The 12,396-nt window shown below is 42.2% G+C and overlaps 1 protein-coding gene across 2 annotated transcripts in view; it reads right to left on the minus strand.

The window, feature by feature from the left end:
* Nucleotides 1–12,396, minus strand: part of Pgm1 (phosphoglucomutase 1) — a 60,014-nt gene that overhangs the window by 21,030 nt on the left and 26,588 nt on the right. The window contains exons 1-5 of one of the 2 annotated variants that reach the window (XM_076860255.2): nt 10,724–11,181; nt 4,285–4,447; nt 3,813–3,959; nt 2,123–2,248; nt 211–401 (exon numbers count right to left, since the gene is read on the minus strand). In XM_076860255.2, coding sequence (XP_076716370.1) covers nt 211–401; nt 2,123–2,248; nt 3,813–3,959; nt 4,285–4,447; nt 10,724–11,023 — 927 coding nt within the window. In that variant the 5' untranslated portion in view covers nt 11,024–11,181. Of the gene's footprint in view, nt 1–210; nt 402–2,122; nt 2,249–3,812; nt 3,960–4,284; nt 4,448–10,723; nt 11,182–12,396 lie in introns of those variants that run through there. The other variant, XM_076860256.2, reaches the window with a different exon arrangement.

Here is a 12,396-nt window from a genome sequence, read left to right on the forward strand (position 1 = left end):
AAGGAACTAAAGGCATGGGTTATGTTTCAAGACTTTTATTTCGTTCCACGAGGGTCTTCTAGTAATTTAGTTCTGACCTCAAGTCAGATGAAGGATCCTTGGCAGTCACTCAGCAGTCTCCTGGGGCCTGGCAGAAGCAGCCCACTTCCCCCCATCTACATGATCAGGCCTGGCCTGCATCAGAATTCATGGAAAGGCACTTGTACCTACCCCATCTCCATCGAAGGCAGCCCCAAAGTCATGCTCTCCAGATTTCATGGTCTCCACTAGGTCAGCTGCATAGGTGAGGTTGGGGTCAGGGTGGTGGCCTCCAAAATCCTCCAGGGGAACACAGTTTACTGCTGAGTTTGCTGGGGCGCCAAGTTCTTCACAGAGGATCTTCTTTACATATGGCCCCACAACTATATAAAGCATAAAAGTATAAAGGATCAGAAAAAAATGATGAAAGCATGTGGAAATGGGAAGGCGAGCAGGATGGAAGAAGAATGGCAAGAGCAACAGTGACAACGTGCAAACTGGGGCCAATGCAGAGATACCTCTGGCTAGACAGAAGGTTCTAGAAAAAGGAGTAATGAGAGATTAGGGTGAAAGGTGGGGATAGTTCACAAGAAAAGTATGGGAAAGGGAAGGGAGCTACTCATCATGAAGGCCCTACCATGCACCTGAGCCAGGTACTTCTCAACTCTTTTCCCATTTAGTTCTTCAGAAAAGGTGGTGCAGCTTAGTGCTTAAAAGCCCACACTCTGGGATCAACTGTCTGGGTTCAAATCTCAGTTTTGCTAATCACTGTACAACTTTGGAAAAGTTACCTAATCTCTCTGTGTCTCTCCCATGTGCAGCATGAGGATGATAACAGCAACAACCTAACAGGGTTGAAGCCAGGATTGCGTGAGTTAATAGACAGGAGCTCTGAGAACAGAGCATGTATGTTGTCAATGTTTATATTATGATTGTCATCTCCAATGTATAGATAAGAAAACGGAAGAAATGAAGACATTTGCCCAAACTTACACAGCCAGAAGTAGGAGCTGGGACCCAGGGATCTTACACTGCTACTCTAGCAAGCTATAAACAAACAAAAACCAGTAACAGTAGACATCAAGGGAAACCAGCCACGTATTTACAGTGGTATTTCATATAATAAAGTATTAATATGGTTTGTCGAATGGTTTGTTGAAAATGAAAGAATCCTTTCCCATTAAGAAGAAAGTAGGCTCAGTCTGTGGGACTCCTGTGGGCTGGCAAAGACCCCAGGGGGGAAGTTCCAGGCCCAGCAGGTGGTTTTCTCACTGTGGTTTACAGGGTAGCACAGTCCCAGGACAGCACCCCTGAGCAAAGGCAGGAAGTCTTCCCAACCCGGCAACAAATGCATGGATTCCACACACAGGAGAATCCTTGCCACTCAGAGAGTCTAAAGTTTTAAATGACTGCAAAACACATAGACAAGTTAAGTGCTAAGGAATTCTTACATTCTCACACGTGGTTCTGGTTCACAATCATGGTGGCTATAACTACTGGCCTGGTCACACAACCCACAGAGGAAGAAGAGAAGAGGTACACATCCTGTTTTTCCTAAATTTAATCCCCAGCTTGCTCTTGCCCTCTCCTAAGACAAGGAGCATGTCGGGGCAGGAGAGAGGAGGTGTGAGGCTCTGGAGCATGTTTACATCCAGCAAATGGCCAGCCCATCAGAAGGGGGGGGGGTGTAGGAAGAATGTGAAGAATCTTCTGAAGGGCAGGGAGAGTGCACAGCAGCAGGTGCATGTGATTCAAAACCCGAGGCTCAATGTGGAAGCACTGACCTTCACACAGGCTTACCATCAGGAATGTCTCTACTATTCTGGGTGCCTATGATTAGATTTTTATCTCTGTGAATATTGCTCTGAAATGGTTACAAAATAACTCTGTTTAAAAACTGTCTGAGGATTAGAACAAATAATTTTTAAAAAATTTAAAAAAAGAAACTGAGGGCTGGGATGTTGATCAGTGGGGGAGCACTTACCTAGCATGCATGAGCACCTGGGTTCAATCCTCAGCATCACAATAATAGAAAGAGGCGGGGGAGGGGTGGAGAAAAAAAAAGAAAGGAAGGAGGAATGATGGAAGAGACAAGAGTCCATACCTCCATGCATGGCATCTATTCGGATCTTTAGTCGGTTTGGACCAGAAAGAAGTTCTTTCAGTGCGTTGAAATCAAAGATGTTTCTCAGCATTGTGGCATAAGCTTCCACTGAATCTACAATTTCCACTGTGTGGACAAGCAACATTAAAAGATGAGAGAATGAAACACATTTAGAAATATGCTTTGAAATGATTATATTGCTACGAACCTGAAATAACTATTTTAAAAGGACCATTACTGAGCAGCTCCAATATGACAGGGCTGTTAAATGATGTCTTACCCAATACTAATAATTTTCCTCAGAGGTAAATGTTATTAGTCCTATTTTGTAGATGAGGAAAGTCTGAAAGGTTAAGGAACCTGCCACCCAGCTGGAACAGGCACACACAGGTTGGCAGCTCCCCCATGCTGCTTCCCCAAGCAGCCTACGATGGGTGTATTTTGGTGTCACAGATAACAGAAAACATAATGCCTATTTTTCTTTTCTTTTTCTGTAGACCCATTATCATTAAGACTTAATGGTAAAACATAATGCCTATTTTTTCTTTTCTTTTTTTTTTTTTTCCAGGCCCTAATGGTAAAAAGCATGAAAAAAACCAGTCCTTTAATGAATCACTTTTCACACGTACAGTCAATGGAATAAAAGCTGTAAAGGAACTTAGTGGTTATTGTATTTTCAGGGAATTTTCAATACCTGAAGAGTTTAAGCGACTATGTCTGGTGTTTTTTGACCCCAAGAATGTCACAGAGACGTACCAAAGTGTCATTTTAGCTTCATTAGGATATACCTGTTAGCTCTCGATGGGTAGGTTAAAAAAAAAAAAAATGGGGCTGGGATTGTGGTTCAGCGGTAGAGTGCTCGCCTAGCACGAGTGGGACCTGGGTTCGATCCTCAGCACCACATAAAAATAAAGGCATTGTGTTGTGTCCATCTATAAAAAAGATTCTCTCTCTCTCTCTCTCTCTCTTTCTCTCTCTCTTAAAAAAAAAATGTACTCCATAAAGTTGCATCTCAGAGGAAAGAATGCACACGAGAGCAAAGTCAAAATGCAGGTCTCACTGCCACCCATCTCATCCTCATTCTATTAATATGAATAAATTTATAAACATTTATTCTGTCAGTCATTGCCACACCTTGGCATTCAACAACAAAATGTTAACCACTGCTGCCTCTGTAGTTTCAATGCAGTCCAAATGATCTAACTAACTTTACTGAATATTAGGATGCAGGGGGATTGAAAGTTTAAACTTAAGAATCATTCATATCTGAGTTTGAATCCAGGTTTTACTATTCACTGACCACGTGACCTTGAGCCTGTTGCTTAGCCTCTTCTCTCAGTTTTTGTTTCCTCCTCTGTAAATAGTAAATGCAGTCGGTGCTGCCCTCACAGGACTACAGGGAGAATAAAATGGGATAGTGAATGCAAAGAGCTTGGCACATAATAAGAGCTCAAAGTTAGCCATGAATGTAATGTTCTAGGTCTTCTAGTGAAGGGGCAGAAACTGAGGCCTAGAGAGTTAGTTTCTAACACCACACAGCTCATAAAAGGCAGGGCCCAGAGAGCTCAGGTCTCTAGACCCCCAGACTCAATCTTTCCAAAGCTGAAAACCCAATTGAATAAAATCTTGAAAGGAAAAACTGCTCAGTTGGAAACAGGAAAGAGGAGGAATGGGAGGAAAGTAAACATGCCTGTGAAGGGCTTGAACTTGTTTTCCAGGTCAAACTGCTGCTTGCCCAGAACACCAAGGTCCACTTTCAGATCAGGGCAAATTGCATACTCTTCGATCGTCTTGCTAATTTGGAAAATTTTATCAGTTATCGCTTCTGGAGCAGGACCTGCAAATCCAACAGCAAACAGTGGATCATTTTGTGCTGTTCACGTGAAAATAACAAGGACCAAAGTGCAGCTGTTCCTCTTCACTAACACATTCACCATTGCATCACTTAGACAGCAAAGTATCAGAATTTTTCTAAAAGACAACCTCATGCATGGCTCGTCATATCCAGGCCCAGCAAATAAGAAGCATCTCTCCAAACCTAAGGAGGTAAAGACCCCTCCCTGCAAAGGACGAGAACCTGAACTCTAGCTTTGTAAGCTTCAGGAATTGGTTTACCCCACTGACTATAAAATCGTCTATTCTCAAAATGACGGCAAACTTACCTCCATTAGAAATATTAAATTTGATTCCAAAATCTCCATTGGGTCCTCCTGGGTTATGGCTAGCTGTCAGAATGATCCCACCAATGGCTTTGATTTTTCTAATGATGCAGGATACAGCAGGGGTGGAGAGGATTCCATTCTGTCCAATAACCAATCGACCAATCTAGAAGAAATCCAGAACACACACCTTAACATCCATAAATCCACAGCTACCACATGAAAACACCAAAGCAACAGGAAGATGGACAAAGAAAATATTTTATTGGACCAGAAAAGATCTTAATGACAGCTCAGCTGTCTCCACCATATTACTGAAATATAATTGGCACTGTTGAACAAAGCCATTCCTTTTGTCCACAAAGCTTTGGGGACTTTGTGGTTTTTGAATAGTGGGTAGTCTTGGGTGCTATAAGGCCTTCTGGCAAAAAACAAAAACAAAACAAAAAATAGCATATTTCTAATAGAGCTTTTCCAAATCAGTCTCATTACGTGGATACACTGCAGGGCCCACGTTTTTATTTAACTTAGTCATACTGTCAGTCCCCAACGGGAGAAAGGATATAGGTTCACCAGGCTTTTGTAACGTAAAATTCTTAAAAAGTAAAAAGAGCCAACTTTATGTCAAGAATAGTATGAAATGGATCTCATAAATTTATCTTGCCCAGCAAGCTGGGATTTTTCATGTGGTGTACCTGGGTCACCTCCTGGGCCTAAGACAAGAATGCTGGAGAGATTACTGAGTAAACCAGCCAGAACCATCGCGGGGCAACTGCTGGGCCTTTTGTTGTATTCTCAACTCACCTTCCTGTGTCCCTCACAGATGGCACCGGCATAACTCTCCAATGTTGTTCTGGATAGTTAGCTTGGCCAGCCCCCCCATCCCTCCCACCCAACACAGGTCACTGAAAACTCGACCATCTAGGACCCTCCCCTCCTCCACAACCAAACACCTTCCAGGAAGCACCTGGCTCATCTCTCTCACCTCTGGTCTCTCACTGTCCACCTTGGAACAAATTGTTTTTCATTTGTTTTTTTGGTACCGAGAATTGAACCTAGAGCGCTCTATCCCTGAGCTATCCATCTCCCTATGCCTTTTTTATTTTATATTTTGAGTCAGGGTCTCTTAAGTTGCCCAAGCTGGCCTCAAACTTTTGAGTTTGAGTAGCTGGGGTTATGGGCTCTGAACAAATTTTCTTGCAGTGACCCTAACGTTCTGCCTCCCCGGAGAATGGTGAGCACCAGGATAGGTGCTGCCAGCAGACTCCTTTCTAGGCTGTGGAAACTGCGGATGGTGTAGTCAACACTGCTGGTCATTCCTGGGCCGCGGCGTTCTCTCTGCACCTCTAGAGGCACCTTGAGTCCATTCTCACATTTGCTCTTCCCATGTACCATGCACAGCAGACCCTGCCTGTTCCCTCTCTTACACCCATCCAACACCAACGGTAAGAGGCACAGATGAAAAGCGACAACGGCAGATGCTGGGAAAGAGGACAAGGCCACACAGCAAGTTTGTCATGGCAGAGAAGGCATTGCAGCCTCCTGACTCGATACAGTGGGAAAAGTGACATCTCACCCTTCCAGGAGTTTCCTCATGTGGTTGTAATGAGAATAAAGTCTAGAGTCGGGCACTTCCTGAATTTCTATTAGAGGAGCTTAGGGGTGGCAATTTAATCAGCCACAGTGGCTGGTGGCATTATCTGAAAATTGTCTTTGCACATCAAGCACACTAACTTAGATCTTGTATATATTTGATGAGGAAGGAGAGGCTCATGAATATTAAACTATCCCACCCAAGTCACCCCTTAATTTTGCCATTCTTCAGTGAGATCTGTAGTAAGCAATAGTCCCAGGCTGAGGGGACAATGCCTCAAAGTAAAAGTAAGAAGGAGAGACAGAGGCAAGAAAAACCCATGGTCACCCCACCCTTTTTCCCTTGCTTAAGAAGGGGTACATCTAGTCAAAGCACTTCCCTCCCAGAGCAGACTCATTCTGTGAGTTACCTTCAGGAATATCACACCTCAATCTCACATAGGGACGATATGTTCCATGACTGTCTTTTCCTTAAAGATGCCTGAACCATCATAACAACTTTTTTTTTTTTTTTGGTACCAGAGATTAAAATCGGAGGCACTCAACAATTGAGCCACATGCCCAGCCCTATTTTGTATTTTATTTTAGATACAGGGTCTCACTGAGTTGCTTAGAGCTTCATTGTTGCCGAGGCTGACTTTGAACTTGCGATCTTCCTGCCTCAGCCTCCTGAGCCGCTGGGATTACAGGTGTGCACCACCACGCCCGGCTCACCATGGTAACAACTCTTAATCCAAACTCCCAAGCCTCTCTCTCACCTGAACCTCCCTTCTTCTACTAGGCTGAGACCATCCCAACTACTCAGGACCACCTAGTTTAATTTTCTAACCATAATTCTGTACCCCTCTCTTCAAAAACCCTTCCCTGTACTATATGATCCAAAAAATCCACTTCTAAGTATATCCCTGAAGAATTAAAAGCAATGAATACATGACCAATGAAACTCTACATCACATACATTAGATCCAAGAATGGGATCTAATTAGAATAAGTTATACTCCATGTATGTATAATATGTCAAAATATACCCTATTCTAATGAATATCTAAAATGAAGAAATTAAAAAAAAAAAGAACTGAAAAGTCTCAACAGACACTTAAACACCAATGCTCCCCAGAGGCTTAGGGGGATTGTGGGTTCAAAGCCAGCCCTAGGCAACTCAGTGAGACCCTGTCTCTAAATAAAACTTTTAAAGGGCTGGGAATGGGGGAAAGGGAGGGAGGATGGGATTGGGAAAGACAGCAGAATGCATGGCACATAACATTCCCATGTTCATGTATGAATACACGACCAGTGTAACTCCGTATCATGTAAAACCATAAGAATGGGAAGTTATACTCCATGTGTGTATGATATGTCAAAATATTCTACTGTTATGTAATAACTAAAAAGAATAAATAAAAAAGAAAAAAAATAGTCATTAATAAACAAAGCCTTCAGTTTCTGGTCATGATGAAATAAAACGATTAGATTTTTTTTAAAAGATGGCAAATATCATGCTAAAAAAATTTTTTTTAAATGTTTGGGGATGTGGCTCAGTGGTTAAGCACCCTGCATTCAATTCCTTGGCCAAAAAAAAAAAAAAAAAAAAACAAAGCCCGACATCAGTGCTCAAAGCAGCATCATTCACAATAGTCAAAAGGTGGAAACAACCCACACACCCTTCCTAAGATGGACACCTAATCAAGATGCTGCATATGCATACAAGTATGATTCAGCTTTGAAAGAGAAGGAAACTCGATTGAGAGTATCACACACTAAATGAGTGGGAAAGTAGGAAGAAGTGGAGAGAGACTTAAAAAAAAAAATATGTGAAATAAGCTAGTCACAAAAGAACAAATACTGCAGGATTCCACTTACCTAGTGGAGACAAGCTCACAAAAACAGAAAGGAAGGGTAGTTTCCAGGAGTTCAGGGGAGACAGAAGTGGGAGCTGTTCAACAGCTGCAGAGTTGCAGTGTGGCAAGATGGAAAGTTCTATAGCTGTGTTGCACAAGAGTGTCACAACAGTAAATGCTGCTGAACTGTATGCTTAAAGTGGCCAAGATGGCATATTTTATTGTGTTTTTACTACAATTAGATTTTTAAAAATTGGTGGCCATATTCAAAGATGGCATTGCTATCTCTGGACATGGAAACAAATGGAGGAACATACAAGGGAGAAATATTATTTTTGAAACTCACAAAGGGAATGAAATTCTGACCCATGTTACAATGTGGATGAACCTTGAAAACATCCTGCCAAGTGAAATAAGCCACACACAAAATGACAAGCAGTAGATGATTTCACTCAGGGACCCAGAATATGCAAATCAGAGACAGAGAGTGGGATGGAGGTTACAAGGTGCTGGGGGCAGGGGCCATGGGGAGTGACTGTTTTATGAGCGCAGAGTTTCTATTTGGGATGATGGAAAAGTCCTGGAGATGGATGGCAGCAATGGTTGCACAGAATTGGAAAGGTAATTAATTCCACTTTACACTGAAGACTGTTAAAATGACAAATCTGATGTTATGTGGATATCACCTACCCCAGCTCCTGTGCTAGAGAGAATCCCCAGGTTGGAGCTGGGAGTCTCTCACCACATGGCCTCTGGGGGTCCCGCTCTCCTGTTGCCCACATTCCACAGTCAAGCATAGCAGGGAGCAAAGGGTTCAGTTCTCTCTTCACTTAGGGCTTGGTGTTTTGTTGTTTTCTCCCACACCAAGCTCCAGTTCCATTGTCCTGCTAGTCATAAACGTTCCTCTAAATTCAGAGCTCTGGGGACAGAGTGACCTACCAACACTCTAAACAGGACCCACTGAAGTAGATTCAAATGTATGCAAATAAGAACAAAGAGAAACTTCCAAGGAAGGCTAATTATATTCTATACTCCACCAGATAGAAGTATACCAAAGCTGAGGCGGGGGTTGGGGGGGATAATGAAGGGGTCTCCATTTAGTTCACTAGCTTGAGCATCCTCCACGAATCAGCTCTTGGGCAGAGTGGGTACTGACACAGGTGAGGAACACTGCCTTTTGCCAAAATCTGCAGCAATAATTATCCTCCCTTCTTTTGACATTTTCTCCCTGCAGCCCTACCCACAACCAAAAGTAAATTAAAGCAGTGAGAATTTAGGCTATGTTAGAAAAAGGGGAAACCAAACCCTGTAGAAATTCACAGCTTTTATCAGATTAAAGTGCTTTAACAGTCCACTAAACATTTCAAGTGATTCAGGTGGCCAGCATGGCTGCTCTAAATGTAACGCTATTCTTAATAACGAATGTCCTTGAAAAGATTTGAAAATACTGCTTGGGCTGTGGCAGCTCTAACAAATAGGCAGTTACGTATTTAGTCAATTATTATCCCTTAAATGTATTATTTAGCAAACCTTCAGACAGTAAATCTGAGCATGTCCATAGGGTCTGCTTGAATTACACATTCCTCCCACCTCTTCCACACCCTTCAGCTCCACACAAAGATGAAATGAAGCCAAATATATCACAGCAAAGGGGACAGTGTACCAGATCCCCTCAACAGCCCCGATCTACACGGAGAAATAATGTTCCATTCGTCCCTCTCAAAAGATTAAAATCATCTCAATACTGTTCCCTGTGCGGCTCTCCTCAAAGATGAAATTTACGACACGTCACATTTTATCTTAACAATGTGTATGCTTCATAATAATTTCATATTGGAGTGCTTTATCAGCAATTTCTACATGAAAGGCATTCAGATTCTGAACCAGTACCAAAGGAAACCTCGAATTATAAACAATAGGATCCACAAATACTTTTAAATCTAGTTTGGTGTTTTTTTTTTTGTTGTTGTTGTTGTTTTAAATTTTGGTTTTGGCAAACACACCTGTGTGGCATATTACTAAAATAAACTGAAAATGAATGCCCGACAAATTTGGTTGCAGTGCTGAATTTTATGTTCTCAGAACCAGAATCTCTTTTGGAAAAGAAACACAACAGATTTTAAGATGTACAAGCACTGAAGGACTGAGTGCTCCAAATTCTTGCTAAGCATTATCTAAAACACTGAAAATATTTTTTTGGTCCCACAGAGGAAAAACTGCCACGTCCCAATGCCCACCTTCCTGTAGATGAGGGGGCTGCACAAACTGCTAGATTATAGGATGAGTGCTATCTGGTGCAAAATTCCTTCAGATTCGCTTAATCCAGCCAACATGTTTTTTCATGCTGCAAAGCTTCAGCAGGGCCTACTTTCATTATAGTCTTACAGGAGCTATTATCTCTACCCTGCTGCACAAATTCACCCACACAGGACCTCTTTGTGTCCGAGGTCATTATAAGCAGGTCCCTCTTTAACAGGTCCTCTTGGAAGGCTCACACCTAACATTTTCCAATCCCCTCCTTGTGTTTCTGCTTGACTACTGGGATCCATAAACAACAGCACGCCCTGGCTTTTGTTTTCCTGTTTGACAAGTGACTGAACTTCAACAAGGAAGCCATTGAAAGAACACCAAACCTTCCTCTCTCCACCATTCATCACAGTCCCCTTACGTAGGACAAGGGTGCCCCTTGAAGCTAGTTAGAATATAGACACAAAAGCTTAAGGCCAGGAGTGTGCTTCAGATGTCTAAAAAGCAACAGGTACTTTTCAAGCAGCAGGGACAGAGCACAATGCAGATGAAGCTGAACTTACATTCCCAGATCCCAATGGAACTAACGGAATTCTGTAGGATAATCACATCATTTAATCTCTCAAGTCACAGTGAAATTTAAGTGAATGTTAATAGAAGTGAGGAAGATACCACATACAAATCTTTGTACATTTGTATATTTCTGCAAAACCAAGAGGTTACTTGGAGAGCCGGAGACATAACAACACTTATCATATACCAACCCCATTGGCAGCTGCCATCTGCACTATTGTTTCTATTGCGGATTTATTAAAATACCGCCCATCGCCACCAACCACCAGTGATGATCCCTGGCGATCTTTTAAGTCTATGGAAAAAAATATACTCTGAATGAAATTCTCCAGATAGCATGGCTTTGCCTCGAAATAATAAGCTTTCTTCCGTAATCCACTCGTTCCTGGTTTCTGGTCGTGGTAGGGAGCTGTAGCAAAAGTCAACAGTGGGAGAGGACCTTCTTCCATTTTTCTATATGTCCCAGAAATCCATTCCTCAAAATCACTCATCTTTCATTTCCACCACTTGTCCAGAAAGTAGTCGAGGATCCTCCAGATTCAAGATAGTCTGTCCACTCCGCAGCTACAACAGTGTCTGGACAACTGACAGAGGTTTTGCCTGGATGATCTCTCTCAATGAGGACACGTGATTAGTCCCTTGTGGTTGTTGTCCCTTGTGAAAAAGTTACGGGACACACGCCCACCCACACCCACACCCACGAAGTAGACCTTCAAAGTTGTTTTGATGAGGATACTTCAGCCCACATAACCAAGGCAAATACCCTTCAATTATTTTTGCCTCGCTTCCTGTTAGGGCAGAGACAGCCCCCGAATGCTGCATACAGCAGACCTCAGTCACAAACACCAGCTGGCTGCCAGACTCCACCCAGGGCAATCACAGCTCCAAGAAGCAGGTTCATGAACAGGACACCTGGTGCGGCTCTCACTGCTGCTGTCACCCCGTAAACTGGAGCCTCTGGGCACTCATCACTGAGGCCATCTGCTGCTAAAGTTGCTCTGTGCCATCTAGCAAGTTAAAGGTCAGTCTTAAAATGGATGTGAGGGATCTCAGTGACCTCTGGTTTTCTCATATCACTGTCATTTTGATACCCAAGGGATTCTTTACTTTCCACATGCAATCCCACGTAGAAGGGGAAAATCATCTAACAGAATGGGTTTATTCATTAGCCACCAAGAATTTTAAAGAGCGTTCAGTTCTGGAAGAACAGATTCCTACAAATATGCACTGAGTGATCAGCGGCTTGGTCATTCCCTGAAATTTACAAAAAAGTGAGGACGAGGATGCTCCAAATCCTTGAAAAATTTAAGCAGAAAGAGGTAAAAAACATGTATTTTTCTGAGTGCATGAGGTTGGGTTCAAATTATTATTTAGAAAAATAATATGAACATCAGATTAATTTTTTTTGTTGTTTTAAGTTGACTTGACTTTCAAGGAAATATTTTTAGTGAAGCAGTTTGTCTTTTTAATTTGAAGAACCTAAAATGTTTAAAGACTTTTATTTATTTATTTATTTATTTATTTAGGTGGTGGTGCTGGGGATGAACCCAGGGCCTCGTGCATTCAAGTCAAGCACTCTACCAACTAAGCTATATCCCCAGCCCCATGTTTAAAGACATTTTACCTGAATAAATTTAATATCCAATCCCATGTGAGCCTTGAAATTTTCTTAATTATCCATTTAAATATATGCACGTGTTCTTTATCTGGGTCAGCAGAAGTTGCCAGTTAAGGAGCTCTGTTGTCAAAGTTTTGGCAAACTTGTTAAGGATGCTTACAAACCAAATGAGGACTAGTCATACAGCATGTCTGGGGAGTCTGACATGTGATGAGTCAAGGTTTTCAAGGGAAAAATGAATCATCC

This window comes from Callospermophilus lateralis, chromosome 7 (assembly GCF_048772815.1).
Source record: "Callospermophilus lateralis isolate mCalLat2 chromosome 7, mCalLat2.hap1, whole genome shotgun sequence".
In the NCBI taxonomy this organism is placed as follows: domain Eukaryota; kingdom Metazoa; phylum Chordata; class Mammalia; order Rodentia; family Sciuridae; genus Callospermophilus; species Callospermophilus lateralis.